Source organism: Sphaeramia orbicularis, chromosome 11 (genome assembly GCF_902148855.1).
Source record: "Sphaeramia orbicularis chromosome 11, fSphaOr1.1, whole genome shotgun sequence".
Classification (NCBI taxonomy): Eukaryota; Metazoa; Chordata; class Actinopteri; order Kurtiformes; family Apogonidae; genus Sphaeramia; species Sphaeramia orbicularis.
In genome coordinates, this window is record NC_043967.1 from 46,997,542 (window position 1) to 47,017,439 (window position 19,898).

General features: G+C 35.9%; 1 protein-coding gene across 3 annotated transcripts in view; it reads left to right on the plus strand.

Annotated features, from left to right (window-relative positions):
- The window catches only part of hcn3 (hyperpolarization activated cyclic nucleotide-gated potassium channel 3), a 35,752-nt gene extending 17,833 nt beyond the window's left edge, over nucleotides 1-17,919 (plus strand). For 2 of the 3 annotated variants that reach the window (XM_030147508.1, XM_030147509.1), the window contains exons 3-8: nucleotides 7,831-8,260; nucleotides 8,341-8,502; nucleotides 13,572-13,790; nucleotides 14,326-14,472; nucleotides 16,107-16,347; nucleotides 17,599-17,919. In XM_030147508.1, coding sequence (XP_030003368.1) covers nucleotides 7,831-8,260; nucleotides 8,341-8,502; nucleotides 13,572-13,790; nucleotides 14,326-14,472; nucleotides 16,107-16,347; nucleotides 17,599-17,798 — 1,399 coding nt within the window. In that variant the 3' untranslated portion in view covers nucleotides 17,799-17,919. The remainder of the gene's footprint in view (nucleotides 1-7,830; nucleotides 8,261-8,340; nucleotides 8,503-13,571; nucleotides 13,791-14,325; nucleotides 14,473-16,106; nucleotides 16,348-17,598) is intronic. The other variant, XM_030147510.1, reaches the window with a different exon arrangement.
- Nucleotides 17,920-19,898: the final 1,979 nt, after the last annotated feature.

Consider the following 19,898-nt stretch of genomic DNA (forward strand, 5'->3'; position numbering starts at 1 on the left):
GTCTTCTCTGAACGTCACACAAAAACAAGACGTAAAAACCCCCATTTAATATAAAGAAAATATATGTAACTTTGTTTTAACCCAGTGCTACTTTTGTGTCAGTTCCCAAATGAATTTTTCTCTGTTTTTAACTTTTCTTAACTGATTTATCACCATTTATTCTAATATCATGCTCTGTACTTTTGCATTTTTAATATAAATAAGTTATTTTCCTATATTTAATTCACTGATCATGTAGATCAGGGGTGTCAAAGTCATTTTAGTCCAGGAGCCACAACTAAATTTCATCTGAAGTGAGCCAAACCAGTAAAATAATAACGTAATAATATATAAATAATGTCAACTCTAAACTTTTCTGTATGTTTTAGAGAGAGAAAAGTAAATTTACATTATGACAAGGTTTATATTTGCAAACTATCTTTTCAAAAGATGTGAATAACGTGAACAAACTGAAAAAATAAGTGAAATTTTTACATTATGCCTGAACTAAAAGAATTGTTGACATCTTATTGTAATTTTTCCATTTCACAGATTCATCCTAAGGGCCGGACTGGACCCTTTGGCAGGCCAGATATGGCCCCCGGGCCGCATGTTTGACATCTGTGATATAGATGTTCATAGAAGCTCAGATTAAAGTTGAAGGTTATTACATCAAAAACAGAGAAAAATGAAGAAAATGTGACTTTTTAGTAAAGCATATCATTAACTGGATATAAACCAAGTTTAGGTGTGTAGTTGTGTTTCACAGATTAACCCATAAAGATCCAGCGCTACTTTTGTGGCAACTTCCAAATGATTTTTTCCACTATTTTTTACCTTTTCTTACCATTTATTGTAATATTATCTTCTTTATTTGGCATTTTGTCTGTGAAAATCAGTTATTTTCCTATATTTAATTCACTGATCATGTAGATGTTCATAAAAGCTCGGATTAAAGTTGAGGGTTATTATATCAGAAACAGAGAAAATGGAAGAAAATGTGACTTTTTCAGCAAAAATATCAATAACTGAGCATAAAGTAAGTGTGTCCATCCGTTTTCATTGATCCAACTCCATGGGTTTTACTGGTGAATCAATGTTGTAGAAGATGACAGTGTTTCCATGTTCACTACAGACCCTCTGAACATTCACGTGGGTCATATCTGATGACCATGAAAAAGATGACGAACTGCATTGTTTGTGTGCTTTTTTTGTACAGTCTATGGATTTAACCAGTACGAATGTTTGTGTAACATCCCACCAGAGGAACTAAATTTGTTTTTGTCATTTTAAGAGTGACATCACCTGACTGACTTGAATTTAACAGTGTTACATTTTTATTCAGTAAACCTGTTTCTGTTGTTTTTAATAAGCACAACTTTCTCAACAATTGCTCTACTGGTCCAGGTAGTTGAACTAGCAACCCTTTGATCACATGCTGCTCCTTTAATTGTCTGAGTAATGAAAAAGACCGTAAACCTCATGAAATTACAAAGGGATTTGAACCCTCAATCTTCTGATCCAAAGTCAGGCACCTTATCTGTTGGGCCACACAGTTTTTTGTTTTGTTTTTTTTTTGCTAAATTATTGATCAATAATTTTCTAGTTTTGCCTCAGAAACTAAACAAAGACATGATGACGTTCAGACTCCACATGGATACCTGAAACATTTCCAAAAGTCACCAGTGAATGAATGGTTTTCCAGTTTTTTTGTGTAAGTAAAGTAAATTTATCTACATGATTATTCCAGTGTCTGCTTGTGGTTCACAGAACTTCAAAATATAAATAATAAACCACAGCCTGTTTGGTGAAAAACTGTAAAACGGTTTTCCACTTATGCTTTGAAAACTGGAACAATTATGACATGAATTTTTCCCTCTTTATACACTGTCACATACACTAGAGATCCCATTTTCTGTTCACATTAAAAGTTAAACAGAACACTGATGCCTTGCTGAAGGGCACCTCAGAGTTTAGATGTAATGAAAGAGATTCTATCAATGCGGTTTCATCAACCAGCAGAACTGACTCGGCAATATAATAATAATAATAATAATATGACTGATGTAATATTACTGTTATATGAGTGCTTTGTCTTGGAGTATTACATCCATTCGTTCATTCATTATGTAACCAGATTATGCATTAAACCGTGGTACAGTGGATGGCTGTGTGGTTTATGTAGCATAAAGAGCTTTTTGAGTCGTCACTCACTTTAGTTGAAGCCCAGTAATATTACCTCAATTCTTTTAATCCCATTCATGCATTAATATACACTTTTCTCCATAAATTTGGAATCACCTCCTGAAATGTGACAATGTGATTTGTTGTTGATGGATAAAGTGTAACTGGGGCTCAGTATGTAATCATTGTACCTGATGTGTATTAATAGGAATTAAAAGAGGAATGTGTCTGCAAACATTTAAAAAAAATTATTCCACCTTTAATGACAACAGTGTATATAATTATTAGGGATTTCAATCAGTAAAAAAAATATACATATAATTAATTACATGCTGGGCGACACGGTGGTGCAGTGGATATCTGCACTGATTTCAATCAGTAAAAAAAAAAAAAATATATATATATATATATATATATATATATATATATATATATATATATATATACATATAATTAATTACATGCTGGGCGACACGGTGGTGCAGTGGTTAGCACTCGTGCCTCACAGCAAGAAGGTCCTGGGTTCGATTCCAACACCAGTCGACGGGGGGTGGGACCTTTCTGTGTGGAGTTTGCATGTTCTCCCCGTGTCTGCGTGGGTTCTCTCCGGGTACTCCAGCTTCCTCCCACAATCCAAAGACATGCACTAATCTAAATTAAATTAATTAATTAAATCTAAATTAATCTAAATTGCCCATAGGTGTGAATGTGAGAGTGATTGTCTCTATATGTTCAGCCCTGCGATGAACTGGCGAAATGTCCAGGGTGTACCCCGCCTTCGCCCCTATGTAGCTGGGATAGGCTCCAAGCGACCCCCGTGACCCTAGTGAGGATAAAGCGGGTTCAGATAATGAATGAATAATTACATGCTGGGTGATTATTTCATGTAATTTAATATAATATCAGTTTTTGTTATGAAAACATTTAAATAAATTTCAGTTCAAATGGATTTTGGTAAATTAATAAATAGGTATTATAAACTCCTAAATTTCCCACACATTTAGAACAGTTTTTATTCTTAACCCATAAGGACCCAGTGTAACTTTTGTGTCACTTCCCAAATGAATTTCTCTCTATATTTAACCTTTCCTAAGTGATTTATCATCATTTATTATACTATTATCCACTGAATTTTGCATTTTTTCCTGTGAAAATCATCTATTTTCGTATGTTTAATTGATTGATCATGTAGATGTTCATTAAATCTCGGAGTAAATTCAAAGGTTCTTATATCAAAACAGAAAAAACTGAAGAAAAGGTGACTTTTTCAATGAAATATATCATTAACTAAACATAAACTCAGTGTGTCCATCCACTGTCATTGATCCAACACTATGGGTTTTATTAGTGTATCAGTTTTGTAGAAGATGACAGTGTTTCCATGGTAACTATGGAGCTTCTGAACATCTATATCTGATGACAATGAAAAAATGACAAACTGCATTTTACACCAATTATTTACATGTATTGATAGGATTAGTGGATCAACAGTTTAGATCAGTGGATGGTTTTGGGTCTTTATGAGTTCATATGCTGTAATGACCATAACAACCCTAAACCCAACCTACTGCATTTTAAATAAACAAACAAAAAAAAAAAAATCCTAAAAATCTCAGCAAGAATAACAAAGTTTTCTTCTTAGTTAAAATCTTAGTTCTTCATTTCATCTTTGGCTTTTATAATGTCACAGAAACAAAACAACACTTTAAGACAAAAGGCAGATTTAATTTTGTCATGTTTACAAATGTACTGTGTACACATAATTCTCTCACGAATAAACTTTATTGATGCATTATTTTTCCACAAAATTGCATGTATTGTATGATTACTTAGAAAAAGTCAAAGACATAAGGGATAAACGTATTCATTTATTTATTTTATTATAAGTATTTTTTTATTGCTTTGATAAACTTTCATCTGCTTTTTTAGTAAATCACCGACTGAACCAGGTCATGGAGTTTAATCTCCATGTATGAAAAACACTTACAAGCTATGTAAAGATTTACACTTATGAATCTATTTCTGTACTCACTGGCTGACATATTTAGGCACAGTAAAATAGCACTTTAAGAGATTAATCATTTAATCTCTACTGTATATAGATGTGTGCTTTACTTCTACACATATATCTGTATATTTAGGTTTAGGTTAGTTTATTTCAGACACAGGCATAATACAAAACATATGGAATAATAAAAATAAAATAAAATAAAATAAAATAATAATAATAATAATAATAATAATAATAATAATAATAATAATAATAATAATAATAATAATAATAATAATAATAATAAACAATACACAAATAAAAAAAATCAAATTATAGAAAAATAATAATAACAATGATAAACAACACACAAAAAATCAAATAATAGAAAAAAAAGAACAACTGTTGTGCCTGAAAGGGAGTAGGAAGAAGCCACTGCTTATCCAGTCCTACCCCCGATTCCAGTCCTCAGACTGTTAGTGCTGAATCACTTAATATCCAACATAAGATTGTGATTATCTATAAACACACCCCTACTAACCTGTACCCCCATACAGTCACATACACATGTACATACACACATACAGTCACATACACATGTACATACACACATACATTCACATACACATGTACATACACACATACAGTCACATACACATGTACATACACACATACAGTCACATACACATGTACATACACACATACAGTCACATGTACATACACACATACATTCACATACACATGTACATACACACATACATTCACATACACATGTGCATACACACATACATTCACATACACATGTACATACACACATACAGTCACATACACATGTACATACACACATACATTCACATACACATGTACATACACACATACATTCACATACACATGTACATACACACATACAGTCACATACACATGTACATACACACATACATTCACATACACATGTACATACACACATACAGTCACATACACATGTACATACACACATACAGTCACATACACATGTACATACACACATACATTCACATACACATGTACATACACACATACAGTCACATACACATGTACATACACACATACATTCACATACACATGTACATACACACATACAGTCACATACACATGTACATACACACATACAGTCACATACACATGTACATACACACATACAGTCACATACACATACACATACACATACATATACATACATATACATGTATCTGTGTAAAATAGCCAGCTCATTTAGATACACTGCAAAGGCATTATTTGTTATGTATAAAAACACTTTATCTACAATTATTTACAGTATTTACCTATAATTTGTACTGTGTCCACACATTGTTCTAACATTTAGACCCAGTACAAGCTGTAAAGGAACCCCACAACCCTATACTGTAGTTGAACTTCAGTGTAAGTTCAACTATTAACAGAAGCCTCACTGCTTTATTAATAGGGAGCAAGAATGAATTTTTAATGTGCACTTCATCCTATCGAGGAACCTCAAGGTGTGTTCACTCTGAAGTCATCTGTGAACACCGGTGTCCAGTTGAGGGTTAGTCCCAGACTATGACAAAAAGTAACCCCTTAACTTTAACACGATATGAGTAACATGAGACAACGCTGACAAAGGCTTTTTCTCCAGCTGCACAGTCAGATGAAGGTAAAAAAAGGTTCATTGTGTGGGATTTAGGAAGGATTAGAAGGATGTAATTATATCCATATATAGGTTTTCATTAATGTGTAATCAGCTGAAAATGAGAAGAATGAGTTGTAGGAGAGTGAGGATGGACTTCCATTCTTTTTTCTGTTATATAACGTGTTTTAACCAGCATTAATGTGCATTGTGTCATCTACTGTGTTTGAGGACAGTGTTAATATGTCTTTATTAACTCAGCAGTCATTGTAGAGAAGAGTAAGGGGGTGCATTTAGGTGTTTAAACTGGCAACTTCACAATTACACTGCAAAAAAACAAATCTTACCAAGAGTATTTTTCTCATTTCTCGTCAAATTATCTCATCCCACTTGAAATAAGACATAATCACCTAAAGAGTAACTTTTTAGTGAGATATAAGAATTTATTTTTAGACAATAGATCTTGAAAATCTTATTTCAAGAAATCTTACCAAGATAATTTTCACTTGTTCCATTGGCAGATTTTTTTTAATTTAATTTTATTTTATTTTTTGCTTGAATTAAGCAAAAAATGGTGATTCTTGGGGATTTTTCTCTCTATTTAACCTTTCTTAAGTGATGTTTCACCATTTATTGTGATATTATCCTCCCTCTGCCTAGGGACTACAGATGGAAATTAGCACTGCTGCTACAATCTGGCATATTTACAGCTGCAATTGTTGTAGATGTTCATTAATATGCACTGTCCCTATTAAATAAATAAATAAATAAATAAAAATGAAATAAATTTATTTTAAGTTTTTTCAGCATAAATGATCTATTTTCTTATATTTAATCCAGTGATCATGTAGATGTTCATAAAACAGAGTAAATTCAAAGGTTATTATATCAAATCAGAAAAAAAATAGGAAAAGGTTACTTTTTCAGCAAAAATATCATTGACTATCCATAAAAACAAGTGTTTCCATCCACTGTCATTGATCCAACTCCATGGGTTTTACTGGTGAATCAATGCTGTAGAAGATGACAATGTTTCCATGGTAACTACGGAGCCTCTGAATGTCCAAATGGGTCATATCTGATGAACATGAAAAGATGACAAACTGTATTTTACACCAATTATTTACATGTATTGATAGGAATTATGGATCAGCAGTTCAGATCAGTAGATGGTTTTGGTTCCCAGTGAAGGTCTGGGTCTTTATGGGTTAATATGCTATAATAACCACAACAAACCTAAACACAGCCTAATGCATTTTAACAGAACAAATGAAAAAAAAAAAATCCTAAAAATCTCAGCAAGAATAATAATGGAAAGTATTCGTTTCTTATTTCATCTTTGGCTTTTATAATGTCACAGAAAGAAAACAACAGTTTAAGACAAAATGCAGAACAGGTAATTGCTAAATGCATGATTTATTTTGTAATTAAACACATTAGATCAGTAGATGCTGTGAAGCCTTTGAGATCTGATTTTGCTGAGATGAATGCATGAATATGAACCCAAAATTATCTGAAGGAAATATGTTTTTGTGTTTTTGTTTATCTTTATTTTTGCATTGATTCTTTACTTTGAGATCTTGTATGACAGGACCATAATGAGCTGCTGTAAATGTTTTTGTTTTGTTTTGTTTTGTTACAACCACTCTCTGGATGTACATAGTCTGTGTTTTTGTTTGTTTTTTCAGTGTATGAAAAGAAAAATTTTCTTTCAATAAAAAGAGAATTAAAAAAAAAAAAAAAAAAAAAAACATCAGTAAATGTTTTTGGTCAATGGTGTGTGTTTGGGTCTTTATGGGTTAAATGTATGGGGTCCAGCAAACAGATAAATGCTTCTGAAAATCCATAAAAATAAACATGAAACTCGACATTAACAGCGATATAGCCAACAAAATACTTCACAAAAATTTAATATAGCAGGAAAAACAATAAGGGAAACAGAAATAAAACACCAGACAAGTGGACTCAGCTAACAGCAGAAGCACAGAAGTAAAAGTTCCCAGCTTTAATTTCCCACTCTTCCTCTTCTGTTCAGGTTTTACTGGGACATTGTGATGCTCCTGTTGATGATGAGTAATCTGGTGATTCTACCGTGGGGGATCACCTTCTTTGAGGACCAGAACACCACCCCCTGGATCACCTTTAACGTCCTCTCTGACACTCTGTTCCTCATGGACCTGGTTTTTAACTTCCGAACGGGGGTCCTGGGGGAGGACAGCCACATCATCCTGGACCCTAAAGAGATCCGCACGCTTTACCTCAGATCCTGGTTCCTGGTGGACTTCATCTCCTCTATCCCCGTCGACTACATCTTCCTCATCGTGGATCTAGAGTCACGGACTGAGTCGTCTGACGTTTACCGCACCGCTCGCGCCCTTCGCATCGTGCGCTTCACCAAGATCCTCAGTCTGCTGCGTCTTCTGCGACTGTCACGGCTGATCCGTTACATCCACCAGTGGGAGGAGGTAAAAGGAAGACGCTGATGATGTTTCACTTGATGTTTCAGATTTGTGTTCTGCTACTTAATGCGACTCTTGTCTGGCAGATTTTCCACATGACCTATGACCTGGCCAGTGCTGTGGTGCGCATCGCCAACCTGATTGGCATGATGCTGCTGTTGTGTCACTGGGACGGATGCATGACCTTCATGGTCCCGATGCTGCAGGACTTCCCCCCAGACTGCTGGGTCTCCAAAAACAACATGGTGGTGAGTCTGTCAATGCATTCAAGTTACTTCTCAAAATATCTCATCTGATTTTACTAAAGTTTTAACACCTTCACTGTGTATTTAACCCTTTCATGCATACTGGTCACTACAGTGGACAGCTGTTCTCCAGCTGTTCTCTTGTATATTCATGGGTTTTGTTGTTTTAGTTGCATACACAGTGGATGCTTATGGACTATCTCATACACTGCAATTCATACCATTACTGTAACTTTGCAGTTCTTGACAAACCTGATTTGTAGTAACATCTTTTAGTTTAAATCAATTGCTAATTTTGATTGGTTGATTGACATCTTTATTTTGAACATGTAGACAGTGAAATCAAACAAAAATCAACCAACAAAATGTAAGTACTGGTACATAAAAGGTTGATAAGTAAACAAAAGAAAATAAATAAATAAATAAATAAAATGAAAGAGAGACACATGGAGTACTTTATGATGAATACATGAGGTGTAATCAGTCTGTGGTGGCCCTGGGTCAGGTGGGAAACTAAAAAGACTTTTTGAACAGGAGGGTTTTGAGGTGTTTTTTAAAGCTCTTTACAGAGTCCATGGACCGTAGGTGTAGAGCAGGGGTCACCAATCCTGGTCCTCGAGGGCCAGTATCCTGCATGTTTTAGATGTTCCCCTCTTCCAGCACACCTGACGGTCATTATCAGGCTTCTGCAGAGCTTGATGATAGGCTTATCATTTGAATCAGGTGTGTTGGAAGAGGGATACATCTAAAACATGCAGGATTCCGGCCCTCGTGGACCAGGATTGGTGACCCCTGGTGTAGAGGCAGGTCATTCTATAGACGTGGTGCCACAGCTTTAAAAGACCTGTCACCGCGTGTGCTAAAACAGGTGCGTGGAACCATCAGCAGGTGCTGTCCTGAAGACCTCAAGCTACGAGTCAAGCTGTAGGGCTGGATCAGGGAAGCAATGTATGCAGGGGCCTGGCCATGTAGAGCCCGGAAAGTTAGCACCACAATTTTGAAATGAAAACGATATAAAACAGGGAGCCAGTGGAGAGATTTAGGAATGGGAGTGATGTGGGCTCTCCTGTTTGTGCGGGTCAGAGGCCTTGCAGCAGAGTTCTGGACAAACTGTAGACGGGCCAGCTCCTTCTTATTTAAGCATGTGAACAGGCTGTTGCAGTAGTCTAAGCAAGAAGACACAAAAGCGTGAACAATCATCTCGAGCTCACTGATGGACACCACAGTAACTGATCATAATAAACCTGCTGTGTTGTGTCTCACCTTTCCCTTCCTCTACATTGGAGGAAGGGTCGCCGGTTTGATTCCCTGGACTGGCGGAGAGTTGTTGGCTGATGTGCCCTTGAGCAAGGCACATAACCCTTCCATTTGCTCCCTGGGTGCCTGACATGGCAAGCCCACTGCTCCTAGCATGCAGTGTGAGTGATGCATGATCTAGTGATACGTTAAAGGGCTCATATTTTACTAAACCCATTTTTATTAGTCGTTGGTTCATTTATTTGTGTATTTGGACCCTAATAGTTCAAAAGGTTTGAAGTTGAACTCTCCAGGTGTTGCAAAGCTATCTTTATATTAATTTTGGCAGACGTCTAGTGGATTTCTACAACCGGTTTTAATTTCTTTTTTCTTTTTTTTGTGTTTAACTTCTTGTTTGATGTGATATTTAACTTACTTTTACTTTTTTTTTTTTTTAACTTTATTTCAAAGATTCCAGGTAACATCGATCAAACATACAGTTGACAAGGCCACAAGGACTTAGAAACAATCTTAACATACAAACAAAAACAAATACTCATCATCCCACGTATCATTAACATAATTATACACACACACACTACACTTACGCCAACACATTACATCTGATCAACATTAGTATCTCCAACAGCAACCACTTAGTTTATCTGTCCAGTTGTCTTGTCTTATGTCTGCTCTGTCCCACTGTCTGGTGTCAATCTGTCACGTTGTTACGTCCTGTCCCTAACACTTTTGTCTATATGAGCTCTCCCTCTATGTATATGTGTATCAGCAAGGAATGGATGACAATATGAGAGTAAAACTTGAAACTGTTACTAGTAGGGATGTGACAATATGAGAATTTCATATCACGGCTATTGTGACCAAAATTATCACAGTTATCATTATTATCACAATATTGTTGAAATTGTGCTCAAAATGTTCAAAAAGTACTTATACACACACTGAAATAATTTAACTATGTTGTATTTTGAAAAAAAAAAAAAAAAAAAAAACCAAAAAACTAATAAAATAATAGGCACAATGTACTTTCTGTTGGCGGAAACATTAACCCTTTCATGCATAGTGGTCACTACAGTGGACAGTTATTCTACTGCTCTTCTCTTATATATTCATGGGTTTTGCTGTTTTAGTTCCATATCAGCCAACACAGTGGACACTTATGCATCATGTAACTTTGCTGTTCTTGATAAACCTGATCTGCAGTAACACATTTGAGTGTAAATCAGTTGATATTAGACTGTAATTATCATTTTTTCTTTAACAAAATGGGTATTTTTGCATATTATCCCCATGAAGTGAGTAATAACTAGTATTAGAGTATGTTTAAATATGAGAAAACATCAGATTAGCAGCATTAAAAGTGTTTTTATTTCATGGTTTTCACAGTATACCAGTAAATACACGTTTCTTGACTTAAAAAGTTTAACGCATCATATCCATTTGAGTGGACATTTTTGCAACTCCACGAAAAATAGGGTCATAAAAAGCTGTCAATTGCATTGTCTTTTTTGGGTTTTTTTTCATGCCTAAAGAGGAATTCAAACAGGGGAAAAAATCATGATTAAGGTTCTCATAATTCATGCATGAAAGGGTTAAAATATAAAATATTAACATGTAAACAATCAAATATACAAATGTGCATTAACCCTTTCATGCATGAATTATGAGAACCTTATAGTTGAGGTTTTTTTTTTTTTGGGGGGGGGGGGGGGGGGGGGGGGTTGGGGTTTTTTTTGGTTTTTTGAGTGTTTTTATTCCTCCTTAGGCATGAAAAAACCAGTGAGTTTGAGGGTTTTTTGCATAGATTTACAAAAATGTCCACTCAGCTACACTATGAATTTTATTCTTGAAGCAAAGAAACACATATTTAAAACCCAATATGATAAAGTGATATGAAAACAGTGAAATGAAACCATGTTTAATGCAGCTAATCTGATCTTTTCTCTCATTTTAACATATTCTAATATTAGTTATTACTCACTTCATGGAGATAATATGCAAAAAATAACAATTAACAATTGATTTCCACTAAAGAACCAATCAACAACAGCAAAGTTACAGTAATGGTATGAATTGCAGTTTATGAGATGATGCATAAGTGTCCACTGTGTTGGCTGATATGGAACTAAAACAACTAAACCCATTAATGTACAAGAGAACAGCTGTAGAATAACTGTCCACTGTAGTGACCACTATACTATGCATGAAAGGGTTAAAGATGTCGCCTTATGGACACTGTTTGACTATTTTCCATATGAAGTTTGAGTTGTTTTAGTTTCTTTTTCATAGATAGATAAATATATAGACTCTCTCTCTCTCTTTCCCTTTCAAAGTGCAGTAATCAAACACGGTTATCATGATAATTAGAATTTAAACGGTAATACTAACTGTCGGGAATTTTACCGCGGTTTATCGTTATACCGGTAATCGTTACATCCCTAGTTACTGGTCACTTGTTAAGCACAAGTTGTAATTAAGAATGAAGTTGTCCTCTGAAGAAGAGGGGTGGTGGTGGGTGAAAAAAAACAAATACAAAGGGATTCTTAGACTTTAGTTCTCTGTAAAAATGTTTTTCATATAGTTTGACAGTCTTGTCACATTTGGGGGAGTCTATGATATTAATACTGCAAATGTACTGTTCAAATTCAGCCAGGAGTCTGTGTAAAGTTTTAATTTCTTCTTAATTTGTTACGTTTGTAACTAGTTACCTCACAATATTTGCGCATATAATTTTAAGACTTCAGACGAACATTTGTCGGAGTATGCCTTAATTTGTTTGTCAGTGGCAGCGGTTGTAGTCCATACTGAAAATATGTCCAAACTTCGAACCGATTACCTAAAATGTTCAGTTGTTGGTTGTATTAATGAACACAACTGGCTGAACGGGGCAGAAAGCACAGTCAACAACCTGGAGGGGGTGGGGTCATGTGCATTTAACCCTTTCATGCACAGTGGTCACTACAGTGGACAGTTATTCTACAGCTGTTCTCTTGTATATTCATGGATTTTTTAAAATACATATCTTTATTAAAGTTTTAACACATTCCATATCTTTTCTGACATGAATTGGTAACACTGTGTAGATCTCCCCTGAGTATAAACCCCCAGAATAACACCCCCCCACCCCCACCCCCATAGTTTTGACACAATTTATCAGCAAATACATGTTTCTTTGCTTCAAAAATTAAACGCATGGTGTCCAGCTGAGTGGACATTTTTGCAACTTCATGAAAAAAAGGTCCATAAGAACATTTTGATTATTATTATCATTATTATTATTATTATTATTATTATTATTATTATTATTGTCATCATCATCATTAATATTAAAATTACCATTATTATTAGTAGTATATTTTTTTATTTTTATTTTTTTTAACTTTATTTTTTAATGTTTTTTATTTATTTATTTATTTATTCATCTTTTTTTTTTATTAGAAAATTTGCAATTGCATTGTTTTTTTCATGCCTAAAGAGGAATAAAAACACTCAAGAAAAAAATCTTGATTAAGGTTCTCATAATTCATACATGACAGGGTTAAAGGGCCAGCGCTCAAAACAACCTTTCTGGTGTCATTACTCAGAAATAGGGTTGAAGATGGACCTGTGGAGTTGAATTAATGAAGAATTCAGACCCAAACATAGCATTTACAGTTTATGTAGACCACAGGGAAATTTTTAAAATGCATAATTCCATTTAAAAAAGCAAAATGTCACTCATTTAAAGGCAGAAGACAAATTTCGGTGTGTGGTGCAAGTATACGTGTAAGACAAACTATTACTGACAAAAATAAAGATTCTATTCTATTTCCCAGAATTCTACGTGGCACTTACAATACTCCTACGCTCTCTTCATGGCCATGAGTCACATGTTGTGTATCGGATATGGCGCCCACCCTCCAGAAGGCATGAGTGACGTCTGGCTCACTATGATCAGTATGGTAATCGGTGCCACCTGTTACGCCATGTTCCTCGGTCACGCAACCAACCTGGTCCAATCCCTGGACGCCTCACATCGGCAGTACCAGGAGAAGGTAATTGTCTCACCTGAAAACATGATCCACGTAAAGCCCTTTGACCCACAGCTGCTGTGCTTTGTGCACAATATGTCCCAGGAAATTCACGTGGATGCTAATGTGATTCTGGCTTTGGGGTTTAATATCACAACCATGCTTTGTAATGTGGGGCTGCTTACTTGTTTGTACTTTATTCATGGAAACTATGCCAAATGCCTAGAGAATATGTGTATTATCTAATGGATTTTGTGGCCCTACTGTGACCCTTTCAGGGGATTTTCGCAAGATAAAGCAGAATGGATGATAGACAAATGGAGGCACCTTTGTTTTGGATCACTGTTCGCTAATGCCCATTACAAATGAATTTTGTAATCCACTTAAAATAGTTTAAAAAAAAAAAAATCCTGCAAAGCAAATTGAATGAATGCATAATTACTGTACTCGGGTATAATTATGTCTTTGACCACATGGTAGAAAATGTGACTAAATGTGTGGTCTGAATTATATCCTCATGAAGATCAAGTCACCATGTGTTTTGTACAAATGTTTTCAGTACAAGCAAGTGGAGCAGTACATGTCGTTCCATAAACTGCCAGCTGATGTAAGACAGAGGATCCACGATTATTACGAGCAGAGATTCCAGGGCAAGATGTTTGATGAGGATAGTATCCTCGGAGAGCTCAGTGATCCACTCAAGGAGGTGGGTTTTTCATCAGAACGTGGACCGAAGTTTCTCTCTTTCACTTTTTTTTCTCTGTTCTCCATTTAATGAAACATTGTTACACAGACGCAAATTTTGCCACGGATAAAAACATTAAAATCAACATTTAAAAAATAAATAAATCGTAGCATGGACAGTGTTTACAACCTAAATTAGTTGAGGTTTTAGTGCAGTAAATTTTTTGTTGTTACACATCACGAAAGAGCAATAACAACAACAACAACAATAATAATAATAATAATAATAATAATAAGCAATTATTTATTTAGTCATTGGTCATCATTGGTTTGGAGACAAAAAAAGGCAAGTTTAAAAAAACAAACCAAAACAAAGCACCATTTGATGCTCTATATTTAATAAAAGTGTAAATGCTTGACAGCTGATTGAATGCTTCTGCATGGAAAATTAGTTCAGCATAAGTCATTTTAGTTCTAAACAGAACACTTATCAAAAATATAAATAAATATAAATAAATATAAATCAGGAAACCAGAATCGATTAAAATTGTGAGAACAGTTCGTATTAATCCAACTAATGTTTAGATTATTAACAACAAAATGTAATGGATGCAAAGCACTTTCATCTAATGGAGAAAAAATAATCTAAATTTTCTTAGAAGCAAAGTGACGTCTTATTTTATCATTGTAAACAGAAATATTCAGTTTACAGTCACATTAACCAAGACTAAAAGCAAATCCTCATTCATTTTGAAAGCTAATTTTACATTTCTGCTTGGAACATTACTTGAAATTAAGTAGTTTTTACTGGAAATTCAACAGTGGGAAATCAAAAATTAAAATCAGAAAACCAGACGAATAAAATGATGCAAACAGTTGATGTTAATCAAAGTGAAGTTTAGTGTATTAACATCAAAATGGATGAAACTCACGTTTAACTAATGAATATTTATTTATAATTTAAATAAATTAGAGGCAAAGTGACACCCTTGCTTTATCCTGGTATACAACCAAAGCACATAAGTATGAAGGCCAATTTTACATTTCTGCTTGGAAAATTACTTGAACATAATTAACGTAGGTAATTTTAGGTCTAAATTCACGCTTAGAGAATCGAGAACTTTGATTACAATTAAAATCAGGAAACCAGACTCTAATTAAAGGAAGAAAACAGCTCATGTTCATGTAAGATAAGACAAGACGAGACTTTATTGATCCCATCATGGTTGGCAGCAGCAAGTTACAAAAATAAACTGCAGGGAAAACAGGCTGAAAATCTACAGTGTCAAACATGAAATATACAGAGGAAAAAGAAATCTGCTATTCATATAAATATTTATAAAAATTTTGATTGGCATAATTTACACATATTTAGAATATAGATGTAATCAACCAAAACACAGAAACATCAGTTTACTATCACATTTAACCGACTGGACGTAAATCCTCATCATTTTAAAAGGTAACAGGGTACATTTATGCTTTAATAAGTTTATAATTAAGGTAGTATAGCAAAATAAAATGCTAGAACAGTTTGTTTATATCATTTTGTGAACAGCACATAAATATCCGTCTGTTTTAAATGATACTGATTTGTGCATTTGCAGACAGATGACAGTTTTCTACCCATCATCCTCCTCTGTTTGTCTCCACCAGGAGATTGTCAGTTATAACTGCCGTGGGCTGGTGGCCAACATGCCGCTGTTTGCCAACACTGACCCTCATTTCGTGACCGTGATCCTGACCAAGCTGCGATTCGAAGTCTTCCAACCCGGAGACTTAATTATACGAGAAGGGACCCTGGGTCGTAAAATGTACTTCATCCAGCACGGCTCAGTCACTGTTATTCCACGCGGCAGTAAGGAGATTAGACTCAGCGATGGAGCGTATTTTGGGGGTAAATCACTCTCCAGTCTTTCCACATTTTCCCAGTAACGCTATAAGAGGCTCTGTGCATCTGTTTTCTGTTTGTTGATGCTCTCTTTTGACCCATTTACTTTATCTCTGGGAGTTCAGTTCAGTTCAGTTCAATGCATTAACTGTCATCTAAGGGCAACTTCAATGCACAAAGAATCCAAAATAAAAAGGCAATGGTTACTGCCACAGTGATGTGGCACAAAATACCTAGTATATCTATGTAGTTTGTCTATTGCCACAGACCAGTCAAACATTAGCATTTGTACTAGAGCCAATCACAGACACTGTTACATGAACTCATTAACCTCTTGTTGTGCTGTGGTGATATATGGAGTATACTTCAGTTCATTCTTTTGTGCATTTTGCTACCACAGAACTGTGGCAATTGATGGAAGAAATGACAAATTGGTGATAGTATATAGTATAGAATAGGAATTATTGTTGTAAATACTTTATATGTTGTTTCATGGTGTTCTTTGCTGTGGAGGCTGGTAAAGGTGGGCGGAGCTACATGTCAGATGCAGCAGTGTGCCATGGCACTTCAGTTCTGTGTCACTTCAGTGTATTCAGTGCTGTGATCCTGTGGAATTATGCACTTTTAACGTTGTCCTAGTGGCTGATTTATATCAATGTCAGATTTACCTACCGGCACCCCCGCTGGGGTCCCCCCCCCTCACCCCCTCAAGATTTTTTTTTACAGAACAAAAATACAAGTACTAAAACTAATAATGCAGTATGAAAGGACAATAGTGGGATCCAGTATAGGTGCAAATATACATGAGGTATATACTGTCAGATTCAGGCATTCAATAGAGCAAAATCAGGGCAATAAAAGCAAAATGTAAATACTGTTACAGATTCAAAACAGCTGAATAGATGATGGTCAAATATTAGACAAAAGTCTGTCTGGGTGAGTTTGTTCTATACGATTCCAACCAAAATATTATAAACTTGACCCCCTCATGTTTAAGACTGAACTGTGGATGAACTGCCATTTAACTAATGCATTTGAATTTCAGAGCTGAATATGGGGTTCAGATTTATAAAACTGCAGGTACTAAACAACACTTTTGTTGGTTTGTCTACCAGCAGTAAGTCTTTACTGTTATAAGCTGTTAGATGCTGCCTAAAAATCTATGGTGTAATTGAGCAACACTTCTGTTCATGTATTGAATGTAATTATTGTAATTATTGCTCTAAATGAGACTCGCTGACTCTCCCTCCCATACAGAGATCTGTCTGCTCACCCAAGGGCGGCGAACAGCCACGGTGAGGGCGGAGACCTACTGCCGCCTCTACTCCCTGAGCGTCGACAGCTTTAACGAAGTCCTGGAGGAGCATCCTCTGATGAGGAGAGCCTTCGAGAGCGTGGCCGTGGACCGACTGGACCGGGTGTCGCGCAGACCCAGTTATCAGCCCCCCGCTGACTAGTACAGACACAAAGAGACTCCTAGAGAAGACATTTGTAATGGGATTTTTAACAGAAACCACCAATGTAAATGTTACTGATTGCTGTCAGCTTTAGCTCACAATCGAAGACCTAATAGTTCCTCACATTCATTTAATCCATCTTTTTTTTTTTTTTGTTACTCAAATCAGTATGCTACATGATCATTTTTGTGTTAGATGTTTGTGAACTTTAAACTGATCAGCCAAAACATTCTGACCACTGCCAGGAGAAGTGGTAATAATAGTCATTGTTTCATGCCAATGGCACCTTTCAGTGGGTTGGATGTATTAGACAACATGTGGGTGGCTGTGGTTCAGTTGGTAGAGCAGGTTGTCCAATGACCAAAAGGTTGGTGGTTCAAATCCTGGCTTCAACTGTCCACATGTCAAAGTGTCCTTGAGCAAGACACTGAACCCTAAATTGTTCCCAGTAGGGCTAGGCAGCAGCCACCCGCTGGTGTATGAGTGTGAGGAATGTAAAGCGGTTTGGGCACCATGAAGGTGTAGAAAATGCACTATATAAGTTCAGTCATATGAACATTTAGATGTGTTGGAAGCTGCAAAATGAGCAACGTAAGTGACTTTGACCAGGTCCATATTATAACGGTGCTGACTGGGGTCAGAGCATCTCCACAACTGCAGGTCTTCTTGGGTGTTCCTGGTCTGCAGGGGTTAGTACAGAACAAAAATGGAATAAGAAAGGACCTCCCAATCTCAGGACAATTGATCATGTGATCCATGGAGGTCCACCTCTCTACCTCCAGGACCTCAGGGATCTGCTGCTAACGTCTTGGTCCAGATACCACAGCACACCTTCAGAGGTCAGGTGGAGTCACAGCTGTTTTAGTGGAAAAATGGAACCTACACAGTATTAGACAGGTGGTGATGATGTTCTACTCACATAGATGATGGACTGGTTGAGATATGGTTGTTCTTTAGATACTTTTGGTAGGTACTAAACCCTTTACATCGGGAATGAACAACCAGACCTGGAAATGTTCTGACCCAGTGATTTGACCCTCATTATTTCATCCTTGTCAGAGTTGCTCAGATGCCTACTCTTACCATTTTTGTAGTTTCTAACACATCAACTTTGAGGGGTATGTTCACACTGCAGGTAAAAGTGACCAAAACTGACTTTTTTGCCCCATATGTGACTCATATCTGATTTTTTTTTTTGACAGTCTGAACAACACAAATCAGATTTTTTCACATCAGACCCAGGCTACTTTCATATGTGAACCTAAATATTTTGCAGTGTGACTTCATTTCATGCAACTTTTACGTCATTGAAATGCAACAGACGTCACAATTCTGGACCGCAGACTGTTCACATGAGTCTGATGGCATTACATTTGAATTATAACATGAACAATCAAGCAAAAAAATAGGATTTCAGAAATACTAAAACCTGTATTGTGTACACAGGATAAATGTTCACATGCTGCCTAATGTATTCCACCCACAGTCAGGTCCTATTGTAATGAGATCATCAGTGTTAATACCACTTTGTCTGTCAGCGTCAGAAGGTTTTGACTGATCAGTGAATGTTAGATCGTCTGTTCATACAGATGTTCCTACTTTTAAATAAACCAACACTAGCATTTCCAGATGTACATACTATTGTAAGATTTATTTTTTTCAGGGGCTTGACCAGTACCAAAGCCGGCAGTTTCATTACCCAACACGTGATTCAAAGAGGAAATACACAGAAGCACCAGCTGGACAACTCATCATATAGCTATATTTACCTCTGATTGGAATCATCCCTCAGGTCTGGAGGTTACGTTAAACCAAGGTTTAATACCGGTATCCACAAAGGATAAGCTGCTGTGATGTAACAACTCCAACTGTACAGAGACAGATTGCACACAGTTAAACATTGTTTAAATTATAATGTTTTATGCTATTCATATTTGGATTTATTAAATAAAAACTCACCAACTGATCGTTTCATTTGTAAATGCTTACTTTGCCTCAGCACGACAACAGCGATTCATCTGGTTGTTGTTAAAAAGCCAGTGGTCTATTGAGATTTAAGTACTGGCAGCTATTTTGTAAAACAAAATGAAAGCAATCTAA